Source organism: Trachymyrmex cornetzi, unplaced genomic scaffold (assembly GCF_001594075.2).
Source record: "Trachymyrmex cornetzi isolate Tcor2-1 unplaced genomic scaffold, Tcor1.1 scaffold5, whole genome shotgun sequence".
Classification (NCBI taxonomy): domain Eukaryota; kingdom Metazoa; phylum Arthropoda; class Insecta; order Hymenoptera; family Formicidae; genus Trachymyrmex; species Trachymyrmex cornetzi.
Genome location: NW_017299806.1, coordinates 387,513 through 409,027, shown reverse-complemented (window position 1 = coordinate 409,027; position 21,515 = coordinate 387,513). Strand labels below are relative to the sequence as shown.

At 40.3% G+C, this 21,515-nt stretch overlaps 1 protein-coding gene across 1 annotated transcript in view; it reads right to left on the bottom strand.

The window, feature by feature from the left end:
- LOC108765554 (protein lozenge) overlaps nt 1-19,895 on the bottom strand; it is a 38,702-nt gene extending 18,807 nt beyond the window's left edge. The window contains exons 1-4 of the mRNA XM_018514317.1: nt 19,283-19,895; nt 17,846-18,076; nt 13,002-13,115; nt 3,495-3,806 (exon numbers count right to left, since the gene is read on the bottom strand). Of these exons, the coding sequence (XP_018369819.1) occupies nt 3,495-3,806; nt 13,002-13,115; nt 17,846-18,076; nt 19,283-19,538 (913 nt within the window). The 5' untranslated portion in view covers nt 19,539-19,895. The remainder of the gene's footprint in view (nt 1-3,494; nt 3,807-13,001; nt 13,116-17,845; nt 18,077-19,282) is intronic.
- Between the last annotated feature and the right edge of the window lie 1,620 nt (nt 19,896-21,515).

The following is a 21,515-nucleotide window of genomic DNA, read 5'->3' as shown; positions in this document are numbered from 1 at the left end:
TCTTCTTTTTCGCAGTATCTTCTTTTGTTATTTTTATATTTAAAAAATTTGTGAGATTCCAGTTAAAAAACCCGTTATCCATTTTTCCCATCTGACAGATTTTTCTAATTTTACTCGACTGTTGGTTTATCTTAGCCGGATAAATAACTTCCTCTTCGTAAACCACCATGACGCGTCTTTAGAGAAACGTAGTTTTCGTCCCTTTCTCCAACAACGAACCTCTTAGAAGGCATGACGGATAATCCTTCTCTCTCTCTCTCTCTCTCTCTCTCTCTCTCTCTCTCTCTCTCTCTCTCTCTGCATAGTCTCTTGCCAGAGAGAAGAGAGGAAGAGAACGACTGCGCGACGAGAAGGAAGAAGGACACGAAGACGGGAAACGAGAGTTCGCTTGCAGCTTATACGAGTAGACGTGGAGGCAGACAGAAGGAGTCAGCACAGAATATACAATCAGCATGATTGTTTGACACCCCATAATCAGCGTCCTTACCCCTACTATGCCGGCAACATCGTGGCTTCACCGTTCGTTTTACCCCCTCCTCGCCCGCGCCCGTTTCTCCTTTTCCTGGTGCTCAAGCAGGCACTCCTCTCCGTTCCTTTCACGTTGATATCACTTGAGAGAGATCCGCTCCTCTCCTCTCTTCTCTCGCCTCTCATTCCTCTCGCATCATCTCTTTGGGTACCTACTCGGTCCGTTGCCACTGCGCGCGGGGCCTCATTACCCCGATCATGACTCGAAATGAGACTCGGCGGGGCAAGGAAGAAACGGACACGGTTATATTATAAGAGACAGAAATAATGCTCGCTTCTCTTTTTTCTTCACTTAGGGACCTCCCAACCGACATGGCGTTTACTACCTTCAGTGAAGACAATGCATGCGGTAAGAATTTGTACTTTGAAATTTACACATGGAATTGCGATACGCTCGGAAAGCAATTGTCGAATTATCCTGCAATATTCGAAGAAAATTGTGCAAAATGTTTTTACTCTCTTCTTATTTCTATTTTATTTTCTAAACTATCGAAGCGTAAATCTTATCAATTTCACATAGTTACCCGCTATTACATTTTTACTCTTATACTTACGATAGGATTTTTAGCGATTTCACTTCTTCTTATAGAACTTTCCGGTACGTACGTGAGATTTAGAAAGCAATCATGAGATGACGAAGTCACGGAGAGCAGAGGCGAGGAGGAGAAAGAGAAGGAGGAGGAGGAGGAGGAGGAGGAGGCGAATAGGTTTGATTCAGTAACGTCGCAAGCGAAGCGAACCGAAGATAAAAGGAAGAATCGCGCGAGCGAAGGGCAAAAACAACATGGATCCAGCTCCGGATCGATCGAGAAGAGACCGATCGATCCCTGGTATTACGCAGACGTGCACGTGAGTCGTACGTGAGTGCACGAGCATGTCGGGTGTGCCGTCGGCAGAAAGAGTCCGAATCGAGTGAGAAGAATTATCTGAAGATGGAGGGGCTGCTAAAGACAAAACGGATAGCTCTCCACCTCTTCCCTCCGAGTCTGACGAGAGGGAGAAGATTACATCCACTGACGCGCTTGGTCATTTTGCACCACGAGAGTCTGGTGTGTATCGAAGTTAGGAACTTCTCATTAGAGACGCGAAGAAGGAAAGGAGTGTCGCGAATGAGCGATAAATGGAATATTTACCGAGATTGCGAATCCATTTATGAAAAAGTAGTTGAAGCGAGATGTATCGTTGACTAGTCTGGCTCTCTTGATGGCCTTTTACACTCTAAGCGGTTAACGAGTTGTTTTATATTCTTTGGAGTTTTTCTTTCGTGCAATGATAAGCTTTGCGCGGATAAACAAGCTAATTACGATGGCCGATCCATAGAAGTGTCTCGAGTGACGAGAAGTCTCAGTCCGGAAGGTGACGGAGGACCTGATCGCAGGGTGAGAAGAGGCGAGGAAGCCGAGGGTTGTGGAGGAGGAGATTAGGGCAAAGAGAAACCGCAACGTAGCTTCAAAGAGGTCTCACCAGCCAGAGGCGCGTCTACTTAACTTTGATCAGGTCGAGACCGCTGATGCGAGACGAGCCGCGCAGAAATAAAGTGCCTTGCCTCGACCTTCCCGCCTTTTTGCATCCTAAATTATCTCGATAGTTCGAAATATCCGAAGCTATCCGAGGCGCGGAGCACGGATAGCTTCTGTCGTCGTCGCGCGAGAGAAATGATCGCCAGCTTTTTGCCAGCTAGACGAATTTCCACCGTAATTGAACGACTTGAAGCCGCCGCGGTAATTTTCAAATAATTCTTTATCGTTTTTATCAGAAAGAAAATTTTTGTCGAGTGGAAAAATTTTGAGCGAAGGAAAATATCTTCGCAGAGGTCTCGGTATCCATGACCGATGACGGTCTTCCATGAGGAGGAGGACACTTTTTCCTCGTGCTATGGCGACGCAACGGTGCATCGAGAGAGATCGGCAAGGAGGGAGATGGAAACGGCAGGTTGAATGTCGTTATTACGTTGAATTAGAGGGTGCAGAGCCGGAACGAGGTATGAAACTATTACCTCGCGAAACGGCAGAGATCTCCTCTCTTTCTCTCCCATTCCGGCATCTCCCACCTCTTCCTACCTCTTCACCCTCTCGCGACAAAGGGTTGGGTGGGGTAGAGCGCGTTTCGAGTCGCTCTCTGCGAAGAATGTTGTGCGAAGAGAGCGAGATGATGATAGCGCACCACGCTTGTGATATTCATCACATAAGCCAAAGAAGCAAATAAACTGGAAGATGTTGTTTCTACTTTAACACTTAGACCAGCGGTATGTAAATTTTCACTAGGTTATAAACAAGCGCCAATCTCTGCGATAATGTTACTGCAGAGTACTCAACCATCGTATTCTTCGCATGTACTCAACATGGACAGAACCGTTTTGCTGATGTATTTAATAATTTAGCTGGATCTAAAAATAATTTTATTGTTTCAAACCATCAAACTAATTATGTAGAACACTTAAGTATTGCTGAAATGCTACGAAAAGTTTTCACATTCCAGCGACTAATTTTAGTATCTTATATAATTGTTTTAAGAGTTTAAAAAAATTATTTTTAGATCTATATCCAGCTATATTTTTTTAAATACTTCAACAAAACGTTCTTTCCTGAAAGCTTTCTTTGAAAAATTTATCCATAATAAATAAAATAAATATATATCTTTAAAACAATTCTTGTTAATAAATGTAAAAAATTTTTTCTTCTTCAAGAAACGTTTACAAAAAATTATGCAATATCGAAACAATATTATTGTTTTTTATTTTTTGAAAAAATCTCTTAAAGATTCATATTTGTTTGTATCATAATGAGGATTTATACGCTGTTTGCTTAAGTTTTAAATAGAAAAAGACATTTGCATTTCATTTATTCAATTTTAACGTGTAAATTCTAATGAGATTGTGTAATATTAGCTATTCACGTAAAACATTTCGGATTGACTTAGAATTATCGGAGCGACTTAAAATAGGCAACAACAAGATCAGAACTTACCGCCGTGCTGAGGACTGCGCTTGTAGCAATCCTGATGAACGGAAGAGCCGCCAGTAGCCCCGAGGTGTGTACTGGAAGCCGGCGATGCGGTCGGGTCGGTGTTGTTGGGGTTGGTGCAGGCACCGCTAACCGAATTCGTGGTGACGTTGTTGCCAGTCTGCTGGTCGTGTAAGTGACTGCTGCTGTGATGATGGTGATGCTTATTCCTTCCGAACGATTCGAGTTCTCGCAAGTGGGACCTGAACGAGGTCGGCGCGTCGAGGAAGGGCCTTTGTCCTAGACCGAGCGCGCGGAATTGCTGATGTTGCTGCCCTGAAAAAGAGAGTTATTCACTACATATATATGTATATATACATGCATCGTACTATTCGTACTACTCGTTTGTAAGTTTCCGTCGTTTAAATTTTATTCAATATTAACCCTAATTGATATTCGAAAATCCAATGGATTCGAACACTATTCTAATTATGTGCCAAAGATTTTGATAAATGGTTTATAACAAATGTTTTTCACAATTCTGTTTAATTTTAAATTATATAATCTAATTTTTTGAATTTTGATCTTTAAAATGAAAAAATATCGTTCGATTACATAAACTTTAAATACATTGATAAATTACGTAAACTTTAGATACATTAATTTAAAGTTTTGTCGGGTAAGTTACAGACCTGTGAATATCAGTTTAAGGAAATTTTGGAGCGATTAGTAATTAAGATTTAAAACTTGAAGTGTAAAAAAAGATTCTAATGTTTCTCTTTTATTATAAATCACTTCGCGAAGAATTCCGAAAGACGCACTTAAAATACTTTAGACATAATTTGGATTTTTCTGTCGTTTTGACACGATTCGGACACGTGGAATTTCTAAATCGGGCAGATTGACCAGTGCGCGTCTACGTCATTAGTCCAATAGAACAGGATAATGAAGAAACTCGACCTCTCTTCCCTTGATAGACTTCAATAGCATTCCTCGCATATCCGGGACCTCACGGATAGACAGAATCTCGAGCCAAGTATCGCGGCGCATACATAACGTGGGTATTCCGATTCCCTATTACGTCGGATCCTAATACACGCTTGATACATATTGTTACACGACAATGCACATGACTCGGCACGTGCATAAGCTCGGCACGTGCACAAACCCGGACGTAATAATCGGACGTCCATAGACGAAATATGTCAGATGTGGGATAATTGATAGACTTCAAAGTTTCGTTTGTCTTTCTACGGACATCGGTACGTAAGTATTAAAAGTTTGAAATTACAGAGATTAACTGATAAATATTGAAATTAAATTACAAAGATCATTAAGAAATAAGTTTTCCAAAGTGTAGAATTCATTTCAAGGAAATACACGACAGGCAAGAACTAAATGTAACATACATTTTCAGACGTGTCTCAAGAGTTATGAGTTTTCTACAATAAGCCATTACTAAAGCTTTAAGTCTTAACCCATAAGAAATTGACCAGTCACAGTCGAATGTGAGAAGAATAGTCGACTATAGTTGGTTGACTTCTTACGGCCTAAGATTTGAACTTAAGTAATGGCTTATTGAAGAAAACTTAGGGTGAAAGCACAGAGTCTTGCGTAACGCATAATGCATAAGAAAATGGACCAATCAAAATCCTTCGTTCTTTCTTTCCATAAAATAAAAGACTCTGACTGGTCGATTTTCTTATGTTTTATCCCGTAAACACAATAGAGTAGTAAACCTTAAGCCTTAAGAAATTGATCAATCACAGTCGAATGTGAAAAGAAAAATCTATGATTGATCAATTTCTTATGGCTTAAGGCTTGCTACTCTATTGAGGGGTTATGCGTTCTGCGTTATACAAGAATTTATATAAATATTTATATACTGGTGTCCATAGAAAAAGAGAGACAATTCAGAAACTCTAAAATCTATCAATTATGGATAGGTAACAAAAGTAACACATTTGCCTTCACCGTTTTCCCATGCTTCTCTCGCAATCTCTTTCTCTCCTTCAACGGTTTCCGCACGAAGGAGAAGCCGAGCCTAGGCGCAAATTGTTATTCTTCGAGGGTAGAAGAGGAAGAAAAAGAGAGAGAAAAGGAAGGTAGTGAAGAGGAGAGAGACGGGAAAACGAAGGTAAAGAAGGAGAGAGAGAGAGAGAGAAACACCTCCGGCCACGAGGGCGAACGACAAATAAAGTTCGACCACAAACTGCACGAAATTGTCGGCGAGCCCAGATGGTCAGCTTCAGTGCTCTGAACCGATGCCTACAAGATTATTCCTTGCTACCGACTACCACGATCGGCCCGCGCCAGGAGATACTACAAGCGAGGGGCCCGTGTATAGGGCTCCGCGTGGATCCCACGACTTCTCACGTACCGGACGCCGATAATGCCCCAAACGTACGGAACGTTACGCAGCGATGGGCCCGTCGATGTACTCTTTGCTTCGTTCAGGCTCTCGCGAAAGGTCAAACGGTAGACACGAACTTCTACTGTAAAACCTTTTCAGTAGAAGTGAATGTTCGAAGAAATTTGAGACATCTGTGTGATGATTCAATGATATATAGATGAAATTGTTGTGGGATTTTTAGATATACCTATACGGATTCTTTTTGCATAAAATAGAAATTATAGATATTGAGATATTTAAATATTATATTCCCATATATCAACGCAGCTATAATTTCAGTAAAAGTGAATGCTTGAGAAATTTTTTGAAGAACAGGCATAAATAATTCTCAATAACAAGAGGTGAATCTCTCTCTCTCTCTCTCTCTCTCTCTCTCTCTCTCTCTGCCAGGAAAAATGCTCTTTCTCTTTGATTCGATTCATATAAGATTAATTGTAATATAATACATTTCAGATCCAAGTTCGAACTTTGACTGGGATAATACAAATTTTTTGTAATAAATTCTTTGCAGCTGTTCTAATTGTAAGATGTTTATTAGCATTATTATTATTAAATTGGTTATCAATTTAATTTAAGTTGTGATATTACTATTTCATCTTTAATTTAAGACTGCATTTTCAAGATCGACTACGATCAGTACGCAGTTTGAAAAACTGGAAAATATATTTAAGAATTCACATAGAAATATTATTAAACAAAAAGAATTTATTTATTGAAGTATCTAAAATTCTGATGAAAATGAATGTTTGAGAAATTTGTGTAAAGAATCTGTACATAAAAATTTCACGACGCGATTTCATCTACATCACTCTCTGAATCATCTCTAAATTTCTCAAGTGTCTTTTATTGAAAGTATAGCTACGTTGATAGAAAGTGACACAAGTAAAATTAGAATCAGAGTTGCACCGTTTGAATTTTGAAAACTTATGATATAGTTTTACAGAATACAGATTTGTTCATACACTGTTAGAAATGTAATCATGAGTTTCCTTTATATGTTCATACACTGTTAAAAAAACAGAAATTTGCTTTCGTTACAAAAAATAAATTAAAATTTTATGTAGATTTGCATGAAATTTAAATTGTAAATTTAAATTTCATGCACAAATCTACATAAAATTTAATAAAAAATGTACTAAACTTCGCAAAATTTTATGGAAAGTACACCAAATTTCATGTACATGTACACAAATATACTTTTCAGTTGCAGATATATTAATTTTAATTTAGTGTCATAAAATTGAATTTAATTTATGTAACTTAAAAGTATATTAAATTTCATGATATTTTTTACAGTGTAAATGAAGCTGGTTATGATTGAAATTAAAAGTAATCAATGATTTAACTGAAAATTAAGTTACAGTAGTTACTTAAATGTAAATATGGAACGTGTACATACTTTTCATAAAATTTTATGAAAAGTACATTAAATTTCATTAATTTTCATGAAAAATATATTAAATTTCATATAGATGTACACAAATATACTTTTCAATTATAAATACATTCAGTTATAAATTTAGTCTAATGTCATGAAATCAAGTTCAAACTGTGTAACTTAAAAGTATCAAATTTTATGAAATTTTTAACAGTATATGTATAAAGTGCCCTCAATTTATTATATTGTGCTGCAAAAGGCAGTAATAAAAGCCAAAGTTGAACTAACAAAATATTAAAACTGTTATAAAAATAAATATCATTTTTTAATAAAATTGTTTTTTAATTTATTGTTAAATATAGAACGTTCATTATCAATTTGGAAGCTATTAATGAATAATATGTATTTAATTAAGTAATATTAACTGAATACATATATTGAGAAATATACAATATATAACACTGAAAGAAAGTGAAGTTATGTGTATTTATTGTTTTAATTAAAACGTTATTTTAATTAAAAATTTTTTGAATGCGCTGTACTGTGTGAAAGTTGTTAATTTTAAACTGTATTGTTTTTTTTTTTTCAATCAACACAATGATATAATCGTGACGAGTACAATCTGGCGTTAGTAAAGAATGCAAATATAAGAAAAAGAAGATGCTAGAAGATCGCTAGAAAAGACGTATGAAAAACATTTAATTACAATAAACAAGAATGATGATGATATAACACCTTCATCAATCGTCCCTCCGGGTCGTGAAGCGGATAAGGAGAGAGAGAGAGAGAGAGAGAGAGAGAGAGAGAGAGAGAGAGAGAGGGAGGGAGAGAGGGAGAGAGAGAGAAGGTAGAACGGAGAGAGCAATAATTCCAATCTCCACGGCACGAGTGGTGGACTTATCTAATCAAAGTGTGGCGGCTCCGGGAGGACGGAAATAGCGCGGCTTTTTCCTCCTCTCTAATAACGGGGCCTCTCCCTCCGCCCGTCTTACGTTCTCCTTGACGCCAGTAATGCCCAGGCCAGTGCAACGTTTCCTCGATTTCAATTCTCCTTTGCTCTCTTTTTTACATCACCTAACATACTTCGCATATCCGTGCACATCCGCTCTCGATTTCAGATCGTCGTAACGATAACTGCGAATAACTTTTCCAGAGACTGCCATTCACGATTGTATACTCGAGCGGAAGCTTCGCTAGATCCGCCACTTTTCGACCGTCGCTTTTATCAGGAGGTGGTCTTTAATCGGACTTTTCGGTCGCCGATAGAGCCTTCCTCTGACCGGTATCAGGATCAAGAGTTGGCCACGAGGGAATCCAATCGCGAAGTAGCCCGGTTCCAATTTTAACATTTTGATTGACGGCCACCGACTGCCGAAATTGCTTCGTATGATTCCTTTCGTCGCTATCGGTTTTCTCGAAAACAACATTTAAGAGAATGTCGATTGACGAACGTACGATTTTGTAGAGATAAAGCGGAACATTGATTGACCCGGTAGCAAGAAATCAACGAACCGTCATCGAACCGACGGCGACGGATCGGCACTTTTCTCGTGTATTTCTCTCGCGAGTTTCTCGAAAAAGGAACATTACGTGGCGTTTTGTCGCTTGTTATTAAACAAAAATATAAAAGTTGTTATTAAACAAAAATATAAAAATTAAACAAAGCTCATTTCTGGTGATATACCCCAGGCGTTGCCTCGCCGCTCGTATTAAAACGGGAAATCATTTCGTGAATCTATGGCATGCTACTAATAGACGACATTTCAAATATGGATCAATTACGAAGTGAAGCAAATTCAATTTCGACCTTTGACTGACAGCACCCATCCATCGATATCGTTTCGCTCGCTTGCATTTCGATGATTTTGGGCTACGGTGACGGGCAGCGGCCACTTTGTTTCGCGGACGCCTCTCCCGTTCTCGATTTATCCGTACCGCGCTCGATCCGTCCTGCGTTACGCTGCTCTTGCTCCTATCGTTTCAGTTATTGGCAACTGACAAATTACTTGGACACTACTTCGTCGTCATTGATCCGTCTATCACGAAAAGTCAAAGCTATCACCTTGCGCTCTAATCTCTCCGCGAAACGAAAGATCAGACATTATCAAAACATTTATCTTCTTTTTTCTCGGAATATTTATAAATCAATTTAATAAAACACACATGTTAAGGTTTAAGGTTTAAGGTTTAAGGATGGTGCCTATGGAAAGAATGGTTTTTATAAAGTGTCAAAAAATTTAGCTACACTGTTAGAAATGTTCTTAAATTTCATTAACTTTTAATGTACATTGGTGAATGAAGTTTAATTTCTCTGTAACTGAAAGGACTATTAATGCACATGTTAATGAGATTTAAGTTTACAGTAACTGAAAAATTAAGTGTAATGAAATTTAATATACTTTTCATTTACGCGCGCGCGCGGATATAAATGACATTTAATTAATCATAATTGAAATAACTATTAATGTACATATTAATGAAATTTAATGTACTTTTACATTTACGAATATTAATAATATTTTAATTAAGCCTAATACTATTAACGCTTAATGTTTAATACGTTTACGTTTCTTACATGTCATTAACGTAAATTACTTTTCAGTTACAGATCTCGTACTTTTCATTAACGTGTAAATTAATTTCTATAATAATGTGTTCATTAATTTCAATACACACGTTCATCACATTTAAGATTACTGTAATTTAGTTTTTATTTACATCATTCATTACATTTAATTTCGTGCATAACCACATGCTTCCTTTACATGTTAATTAAAATTCATTGAGAAATTTCTAACAGTGTACATACTGATCTGAAGATAATTTTATTGGACTCTGAAAATAATTATGTACACTGAAAAAAATGTTCTGATTAAACCAACAATAAATAAGAATGGCATTTTTTAAAAGAAAAACGGAATTTCTGGTGATAATAACAGTCTCATGAAAGTTCTATTCTTGTTAGCTCTTTTTATTAGTTTAATCAAACTATTTTTTTCAGTACAGAGCGTTTAAACTGGTTGCTAAAACGTTAACAGTTTTTACAGCATGTTATGCTTGAAATTCTTGCAATTATTTTGATAATTCAACAAAATTATTTTCAGATCTGTATCTACCAAACTATTAGATACTTCAGTAAATAAATCGTTCTTTCTTTATAATAATATTTCTGTGTGACTTTTTAAATACATTTTTCAAACTAAACGCTAAACACGACTATTACAGTCTTGAAATGCAGTCCTGAACTTAAGATGGAATATCACAAGTAAAATTGATCGTCAATTTAATAATAATAATGATGTGTAAGCATCGTAAAACACCGCAAAGAATTTATCGTGAATAATATTTCCCAGTCAGATTTCGAACCTGAACATGGAGTGTATCATATTATAAGGTTTTTGTGGCTGAAGTATGCACTTTTAAACTTAAAGTGAGATAGGTACATGTTTGATATTTGGCGAAAATAAGAGTTTTAGGAATAAAAAAACAAATTTATAATTTGTCTTGTGGATTGAATGAAAGAGAGAGGGGAGAGAGAGAGAGAGAGAGAGAGCCCCTGCCGGATTTGCTTCTCTTCCTGGAGGACAGGAAAGACTCGCTATTCTAAACTCTTTCGTTGCCGGTGCTACGAAGCGGTGAATTACGAAAATTGCTCGATTATTGCCCACATTGGTCTATGGGGGCACACGGGGTGCGGCGCGGAGGGATGATTTTCGATAACAAAAAGCTTGCGATTATGCACGCAATAATGAGAGCCGGCAGGTGTCTGCGGGGCATCGGGCGTCGCGCATTGTTGGCAGCACAATGAAAGCGCTGCCGGTTGTTTTGCTCGATGGCGTTCGTACGCCGGTTGCTGCTGCATAGATTGTCTCCCTGATGCGTGCCAGCCGATGAGGCACGCCATCGGCGATGCCAAACTCGTGTATGCAATATGTCGTCATGCGTGTTCTATTCCGCGACGGTCCGTGCCACGCGACACGCGTTCATTCGCGTCTCTTTCGGGTTTGGAAAGGGCCAGTAGGTCGGCGACGCGACGTCCGCTCTGCCTGGCTCTGCCTCGAAACCGACAGCTTAAACGACGTAAACAAGCCTCTCGTTTCAACCGGGTTCCACCTACCACTTGTGGATTATCGGAAAAGACAATAATCGTAAAGACGTAAAAGCATGCGACACTCAATAATTGTCGGATGTAACACGAAGTTGCAAGAATTATTTACAAATTCTTTCTGACATTTTAAATATTTTACAAGGTCTCTGTTTTTCAACATCTGAATGGTGATTCTTAACATTCTCATGTATCTTTAGCTTCTGAAAAAGAACATAATTTTTGAAAAAGGCCTAAAAACACTTATTACTTGTTAAAAAACAAAATGTTGATTAAAATTTGTTTCTCAGTAAACATCAATTAACAGTAACATAACATCTATGTTATAATGTCACACTCAATAATAGAACTGTTACGTATAGCATGTGTTATTTTAGATTTACATATATTATGAAGTGTGAAGTTATAACATTAACCTTATATTACTGTTAGTTGATGTTTACTGGAATAATATTAAATCAAAATGTTTTTAGTGTTTCAATTTCAAGTAAATAAATGGATTTTGAAAAATTTCGATCGTCTTTTGACAAAAGCTTTCTAAAATTTTTTTCTTTGAACGGTACTGTATGGGCTCATTTGAGAATTGGTAATCTGTCGCTGATGAAATCAAATGACGAACCGACGTTGCTGGAATCGGAATCGAACCATCTTTGTTAGGGACGTTGAAGCGTTGGAAGGTATGGAAGTCAATGGATGCGACTTGAAACTTTAACTCCGCCGTTAAGTGCACTTTATGCCGGCTGGAAAATTGACGAGATTCACGCGTTTTTGCACCTGGTCCAGCCCGACACGCGGCCTGAGTCAAGCAGTAAAAACAACAGTAAAATCAATCACGCTCGACCATTTCGAAAAAAATAGTGGAGCCGGCGGGTGTACGCGGCGCCCTGCTTCCATCAATACTTTATACAACAAATGCGAAACGCCCGCAAAAAACTGCCGTTTTCGCGGTTAACTCCACAACGGCTATTAATCTGATATCGAAATAACCATTTTTTTTTACTCGCCGCGGATGCATCCGAAAATAGGTGTCGGCTGAATCGTCGGGCGCACGAGCGCGCGATGTCTCCTTTTGATCCGACGCGACGCGACGCGACGCGACGCGACGCGACGCGACGGAGGGACGAATTCGGCAGTTATAAAACCGGAGGCCCGGAGGCCCGGAGGCACGGAGGCACAGGGGTCGGGACACAGAGCAACCCCCGGTCGACTGACTTTTACTGCATTTCGCGTGATTCTATCAATTTTGTCCGACCAGTAATGAGCCCGCCAACAGAATGTTTTAGCAATTTTTTCGGTGTTTCCGCGGCAAATTAGCGTAAGTGAGTTAGCGTATCCGGCATGCACGAGCGCGCGCGCTTGTAAAAGCATTGTCTCTCGCACGTATGTATGTATACGCACGCATGTGTATTGGTATGCGAATAGTTCGACCCGAAACACGCACCAAGCGCGATACGCACGTCGACCACTGCATCATCGCGCACCATCTGCTCGGTAATGACTCCCCATTACCGCGTACAGGGACTTTCGTTGAATTATCGGTACATTTTCAGAGAATCCCCGGGGCGATGCGGCAGCGTCGCGTCGGATAGATCTCGCGATCGAAACGTTGCATAAAGTGTCGCATGTTCCACTTACTCGTTTTCGATCGTGGCTCCCGTGGTCCATCGACGGTCACCTTAATCGCCCTCGTGTAGGTCGCCACTTGGGGTGGTGTCGTCGACACGGTAATGGTGATGCTGAAGCTTTTTCCTGTCGCAGAGAACAATGTATGGATTGCCTATATATACCAAGGTGTTTGTGCTTTCGCTAATTTATCTGTTTGCATTGTTTCAATCAATTTACGCGAATGCATACTTATTTTTTACAGTGTAAAATATCCCTACAGCACAGATCATTCCTTATAATGTTGCAGCAATGTTGCTGTAAGCTTCTGTGCTATATAGAATTGATTCGCAACCTTTTCGTCTAATAAAAACGTAAGTTATCTTTATATGAAATTATTTTTCTCAAAAAGTAACTAATTTATGTAATTAATTTTTTTTTAATGTCCGATTTTCTTACAAGCATTATGCAGATTTATATATGAGGAACAGACTTTCAAAATGCGTTTTGTCCAAAATTTTATTGTTTTAGTTAGAGATGATAGAGTGTCGAAAGACTCATATTATAAGCTACTTTGGGATGTTCAGAAAACATTTTTCCATCGTTAATTTAAATGATAAAACGTAGACATTTTGAGAAGTGCATTATATTTTTTAAAGACAAAATGCATTTGTTTAACATTTTTAGCAATTGTTTAGCAACTTTGTTTAATATTTCACATCCTATTGATTGACGTATTGTTATTTTCTGTAAAGCGTGAAATTTTCTTGTGTGTAGTTTCTTGTGTAGTTTCTTTCTTTCTCGTTTTCTGAAAATTACAAATTTTTTGGACAAAACGCATTTTGAAAGTCTACTCCTCATATATAAATAATTTCATGTTTATTTTATCAATTAAACGCTAATTAACATAATAGTTTTTATCTTTGATTAAACGCGACCAAGATGACATCCAATTTCTAATTTGCGAATTTGCAATTACATCCGTGTCTATTATTAGATCTTAAGCTCGGTATTCTTAAGCATTATATATATTCTTAAGCGTTAAAAGATAATAGAGAAGGAGTGGATGCTGGGGGTGGAGCGGTCGTGTACATATATCATCGGTGAAGGTCTGGAAGTTGAAGGCTCGGTATATTAATTCCTTCTCCATAAACGTCCGTCGGAGAGATTGACTACGCGCTCTTAAACGGCCCATCGCGCGCTAATATGCATTCGGTAATTCGCCGCTCTTTCGCAACTCTTCCGTAGGAGAAGCAGCCAAGTTGTCCCTTTCGACCAATTGTCCCTCTCGGACAGAGGGTTCGTTCTCCGCGCGGTGAGAAATTTATACCTAGATTCAGTCTCTCGTTATTTACGTTCTCTTCGGAATTAGAAACCCGAAGGAGTTCGGTATGCTTTAGCCGAACTAATTGTAAGTCGTCTCGTGGTAGCCGATACAGGTAGGCGATAACTTGACGAAAACAATTCATACGAATGCCATCTATTTCGCGGGGACCGTTCGCCAAAACACTCGGTGTCAACTTGTCCAATATGACGAAACGAAACACGACCAAGACTGCTGTTTACGCCCAAAAGAGACGATACCTAACGCGCCGCGGACATGCAATCGTTTGTGTTGGCGTAAATGTCAACGATTTGTAATTGTCTCCCCTTGGTACACCCAGTTCCACCTCGCTGTGTCTGTCAACATGATAACCGGCATCAAACACCGCCAGCCCCCGCGCTACCCCCCGGGAACTGCAACTGACTGCAGAGCTACATGGCGTTATATCCCAGTTATATCGCAGCCCTCTCCGCTCTTCCGCGATAGAACCACCCCCGTTGCACCCGCCACCCGGTCCCAGGATACCTCCCGCGGCCGTCATTGCCATCGTCATCGTTCATCTGTCGCGTGCAAAGAGCATCGTTTCGGGATGTCGATTCAAATTTTTGCGTCAAAAGGCGATTTCTCTAACGTGATTTTTTTTGTAAAAATAGGCAACTGTTGGACAACGGAGGTAGAATATAATTGTTTTAAGTTTTCATGGGAAGACCTAACTCTTTCAGGACCTACGAGAAAGTACCGAGTCGATAAAATTAGAATCAATTTTATAGAGGTACATAAAAAAATATTTTTAAAGATCAAGATGTCTAATTGGAAAATCGGGGAAAATCCGAAGAGCAGCAAAGTCGGAGGAGTGGAATGGGAGAAGGTGGTGAGCAGTTGGAGGAAGGGTCGCACGTTGAGCTAGACTCCCTCTCCCCCGGCCGAGTCCATCGCATTTGGGGCTAATAATGCCGCACAGCCGACTCCCCTCTCCGGCGCCCGAACCTGCGGTTAATACTCGATGATGGGAACGGTCATCTGCAGAGACAGGACCCGGTCTGTGCATTCGCGAACGACGGACGGACGGTCGGTTGGACGGGCGGACGGAGCAACGGGCGAACGGACGGACGGACGGACGGACGGACAGACAAAACCGGGCCACGCGTATGTGGCACCTATATAACGTGCAGCATCACAGCTTGACTACTCACGATCGCCCGTGTGTCTCTCTCTCCCAGGGCGCGCGTGCATGTGTGTACGTATATATACGTGTCGGTGCGTTGGCAATACACCGACGATGAGATGAGCGCGCCAACCCAAACCGCCCACACACAACCACCCGAAACCACTCGAAACCGTCCGTTAATACTCGTGGCGATGAGCGGAGGGGGCGAGGATCGCGTAGGGCTAAGCGAGTAGCAGCAGCAGCAGCAGCAGCAACAGCAGCGTACAGGGTAGAAAGGCTAAGGGGGTGCGGGTGGCCGAAGGGGAACGAGAGCGGATGCGTTGGTGGTAGGGACGGAGCGGAGGTCCCAGAGTCTCCCAACAGGATGTCTCTGCAATTGTCAAATAATTACTATCGGTGGTAATTTCAGCCGTGTCGATATAGACTGCGGTATATTACTAATTATAGGCACGGGCCGCTTTCGACCCCGGCGATGATGATGGAACGGCCGTCGTCGTTTTCAGCCTCCGGTCCTCTTTGATTCGGCGCTACCATATTTCGTTTCTTTCCGACGGTGCGTCGTGTTTTCGGAATTATCTGCTCGTGAATATACGAGAGAGGCGACCATTATCGAAATCAGAAAATCTTCTAAACGCATCTCCATTTGTCAAAGATCTCACAGCGGCCGTTTTGAAACAGCGGTCGATGTTTTATAAGTCTATGATAGTTTTAATGAAAAGAAAAATGATCGTCGACCGGCTTGCGGTTGTTTCGCATTATTTCCTTTTTAACGTAGACTGACTTTAATAGTCGGCTGATTAGAGGTAATAAACTGTGAGGTGTGTGTGATCGGCGAGTTGTAATCTCTTACGTGACAACAGAAGACACGTGTAAAAGCAATTTCAATCGGATATATGCTGACAGAGAAAATTGTGCGGTGAGAAAAATCGTGAGAGGGATATCAGCCCTCAACTCGCCAAGTCGCCGAAAAATAATCTCGTCGCGCTGGTATACGTGACGCGATCGCTCTTTTTAATCGAGAATGCAACGGCCGATTTTTCGTGGCCTCGCCGTTTTAAAATCCTCGCTGCAATTTCTTGAATCAGTTTGCCGGCCGATGCGATGCAATTCAATCAAATTAATAAGTCGCGGAAACAAAACCTCGATGATATAGGAGGGCCGGTACGCCCGATGGTGGTGGCCAGTATCAACACACCGAGAGCGGTTTGGTCAATCGCCGAAATTGAGTATTATGGATTATCGGGGAGAGATTGAAACGGCAAAAAAAGTATATAACAACGAGCCGAAAAATGGACAAAGGGATCGAAGGATTTCGAACGAGGGAAGTGTCTCTTTCGCTAATTGACTCCGGGGACCGATGCACCTGTGCGTCAGGAGGAGGAAAATCGCTGACCCTGCACTTCATGATCAAATCAAATGAAACATAGATGACGCGCTACGGGACGAATATCCCGCCGTGTACGAGCAGTCTGACCCGTTAATTCATAAACGCGCCCTCCGGATCGTGGGGTGCAAAATGCATTTGTAGGCTTTGACAAAGCCGCCTGCTGATCCGTGAATAATTATTATAGACTAGGAAATCGATATTTCGATAACGCAAATGAGGTCGAATGCAACCATAAAGATTTCAGAAGAAAAATAGCAACTTAACATCTTTACTTTCTATATACATTTTATATTATACAAAATAGTAACAAAATATTAATATATTATTAAGTATATATTATTTTTTATAGATTTTTTGTTATATTATTAGAGAAAAATAGGTTAACTGTTATTTATCACGATTTAGTCAATGTTGCTTTGACATTTTTATCAATTAGTATTGGCGCGAAAGAGTCGCGGGGATAGAAAATTAAGGATAGAAAATTAAGCGAAATATGAACAAGTCAAGAGCTTCGATCGTTGGTTGATTTTGGCAAGTCATCCTCTCCGTCTATATCCGTCTATATCCGTTGGATGATTTCTGATTAACGGCCAGTTGTTTCGAATGCTCGGTTGGGGCTTGCGGCAGACATCGAGTAATGACTCTGGGGGTGGTAGGAGAGCGGGAACTCGCGAATGGGGACACACGGGGATGGACGAGGGTGGCACGATGATGATGATTACAATAACCGTGATTTTAGAGGGCTGGAAATCGCGGCACGCGCTTTTGCCCGTCCTAGTATACAGAGCTGCAGATTTCTCTCTTACGAACATGATCAAAGGTACGGTAAATTGTTTCCGGAAGGATAATTGGAATGCCGATACACTTCTTTTACAAACATGCGACGTCTTTTATTAAATGCGACACGCCACTGAACTAAATGAAATACTTTTTGTTGCACAATTCTTTTAAGAATTTAATGAGAGAAACAAAAAAATGTAATGATCGAAAAGACTCACCTCTGCCACTTCTGCCGACGAATCTAAGGTCATTAAATTTGGCGACTTGATTCTTCATTAACGCGGTAGAATTTCGTAATTCGGCGCAACAGTTCTCGTCATTGCCAGCTCGAACTGTCACGAGAGTCCCATCGCCAACCTCGCCGAGGGCAACCACTTTAAATGCCACTGGAAGCGTTTTGTTGGATCGCCAGTGCGTCGGTAGTTGACTGCACAGAAAGTACGGCGATCCTGAAACAAAGATTTTTATTATGCACAAAATTCTTCAATTTGATTTAATATCTAATTTTAATGTAATTTTAATATATAGAAGCGTATAATGCGTAGATAAAAATATCTGCTTGATCTAATTAAACAGATATTCTATTTTTAAAATAATTATTAGCATTGTTATTAAATTGACGATTAATTTAATTGGTGATATCATTATTCTAACTTTAGTTTATGATTGCGTTTCCAACAAGCAATTCGTATATATACTGAAAGATGTATTTAGAACTTATAGTGTATAAATATTATTGTAGGCACCAAGATTTAACTTCGAGGACCGGACTGATACTTTCCTTACTTATTTAATTTATTCATATAGTGCTTTAGATTGACTTATAATTGTTGATGTTCATACACTTAAAGAAAAGATAGCTAAATATGGCATAGCATTTTTAATTGGTTACAGCAGCTAATTAAAAATGGTACGCCATATTTTATTATCTAATTTACTGCAGCAGCCAATCTTTTTTTTTATTGTAAAACACGGATTATTCGAACAATATTTCAGCAATATTGCAGTAACATTGCAAATGTTGCAGTAAGCTTCTGTGCTGTACGGATCTAATTAACACTTTGAAGCATAGTGCAGCTACAAAAAATGTCCCACTTTTTTAATGCTTGAACGTGAATGGGGAGACGTTATTTATACTAGCATTAAATCGTGAAATTACTAAAAGCACACTTTATACATTCTGTCCTACTTATTTAATATAGTTAGAGACTAAGAAATAGAAGAATATATACTACGATTCTACACCATGTGCAAAATATCTCTTTGCATGGAGAAAAATGTGTTTTAGAAAGTATCAACTTGAATTACTGATAAACAATACTTGAACTGAAGTTGCATGGTGGGATCAAATATATTTTTCTTATAATCAAGTACCTTATAATAAGTGAAATTTATTTTTGTTTTTATTACTTTGTTGTGTAATTTTGTATTTCAAATAATTAAAATGAAACTATTTTGTCACATTTTATAAAAGTATAATTTCTGTGCAACACAACGCACTTTTTGTTATAAAATCCTGTATTTCAAAGAGAGAAAGAGAGAGAGAGAGAGTTAAATTGAAAAGTACATGAGAAAAGTCGGATTTCGTACGTTTGTCTATCACTTAAAAAAATTTTTGTTTTAAATAGACACTGTTAGCAACAATTGGAACCAACCTGTCCTGACCAATTCTCCAGGATGCTCGGCCTGCGCCTCGCCGACGAGCCTTTCGGTCCACCATAGTTCGCCGACGGCGGCACTCTCGCTCATTTCGCCGCCTCCACCTCCGGCGTCGGCGTCGTCTACTTGGTGGTACCTGCTGTTTACACCTTGCAGCGGCGCCAGGGAGGGACCACACGGGCCGGCGCCTTCGTGAGATCCAACGGTGCCGTAATTCTCCCCGCAGCCCACGGAACCCACCGGTAGATGCATCCCATCGGCCAGTAGCCGCCCCTCGTCGCCCAAGCACGCACCCCTCGGCTGGGACGTCGTGATTTCACTTACTTCGCAGACGGAGGCGACTTCGTCGTGCCTCGCTACCAGCTACCGCGGTAGATCTTTCGCCGTTCGTAATCGATCAGTCGTTCCTTCTTCACGATTGCGTCGATTTTCATGATCGGTCGCGAGATCATCACTGCGAACTTAACACGGCGGAATTGCGTTCCGGTCTTGATCCTTGATCGATGCGGCAGCTGTTTTCAACTCAGTCTTGCAATGTACCGTTGCACTTTTTGCGCGACGCGCGATCAGATAAACCGGCAATTCGAAATACATTGTCACACTGTCTAGCGTCAATTTATTAACATTTAATATATTAAGTCATCACCAATACTCATTGCCACACATTTAAATTTCTCTCTCTCTCTCTCTCTCTCTATCTATCTTTCTATGTCTTTTTAAGAACACTATCGCCAGCGACACTAGCTAAATCATCAGTCGGAAATTTCTATTCCTACAGGTTGCCGCTGCCGGGATGACGTGGGCGACGATTTCTCGAAATCGATACAACGTCACGGCGTTACACTTGGACGAACGGTGCACTTTTCCTACATAATCGCCTCCTGACATTTTCTTCCGACGACGGACCGAGTCATGATCGCGATTGTCGGCGGTGGCGATCCGGTCGACGATCCTCTCGCGTGAACGTCAGTCGCGGTCGACGGTGCGCGACGTAATGCCGCGCGGAGCGGCTCGGTGGACCGCGTGTTCCGCGCGTAAGCGGCCCGGGACGGCCTAAGCCCCGCGACTCTGGACCCCCCGCCTCCGCTTCTGCCCCCGGACTGACGCCCCTCGGTGGCAGGAACAAGCTACGCTCCAGCGCTCCCACCACGCATACCGCCCGCCCCACGTCGCGCCACTTTTCGCACCGTGATCTCCGCGGCGGAATCTCCGACGTAGTGGAATACTCCTCCGTCGACGACGTTCCTCCTTCAGCGTTTCCGCCGACGAAACGGTCACCGTTACTTTACACGCGCGCGTGCGTACAGAGAGAGGGAGAGAGAGAGATGTCGCATTGACGTTCGCAAATTTCCCAGATTACCAGTTGACACAGGTGATCGGAATATACGTCAGGATAAATTCGTGGGATTCCCCGTGTATCAGCGCGAACGTTTATAATTTTCCTAAACACTAATTAGCGATTTCACGCAATCGTATTTATTCAAGCATGAACATTTAAAATTTTCCTATATATTGATTAGCGATTTCACGCAACGTGTTTATATGTTCAAGCAATTAGTCTTGAGATTAAAGGTCAGAGAAGTTTAATTATTAAAGTATATCAATAGAAGTTTAATTATTAAAGTATAGATTTATAGATATATATATTAGGTCTCAAATGGTCCAAAGTCCATCGATCGTAGAACGTAGTTTGGTTAACGACGATTAGTCGCCGTTCGGGCCACCTCTCCTAATGATAAGGGGGAAGTGCCGATAAAAGTTTCGATATTATCGTATAATTTCTCAGGACTGCCCAGCCTCCCAGTAGCCGCGATATGATGAGCCCAGCCTTCGAGTAATTCTTCCCCCTCTTTCTTTGCAAAGTGGGAACGCGTGATGTGGGGATAGAACGCATTTTGCGACGGTAAAGCTAGCGACGAATCTCCCATTAAACGTCCACCATAATGTGACTTATATTAAGAACATTTACAAATAGCTCATTTATATTTAATATAATATTAAATATAGTATTAACCCTCCGGGGCAAATACCAAAATTTACAACACAGACGCTAGGTCCGTAAGGTCCATTTAATTTACCAGTCCAGTTAATTACAAGGTACTAATTAATTTTAATTAAAAGTGACATAATTTGTATATTAAAAAAAATCAATACTAAATTATTATTAATATCTTAATAAAAACAATCAAAATTTGCAAAGGTATGACATAAAGAAATTTGAATCGTTTG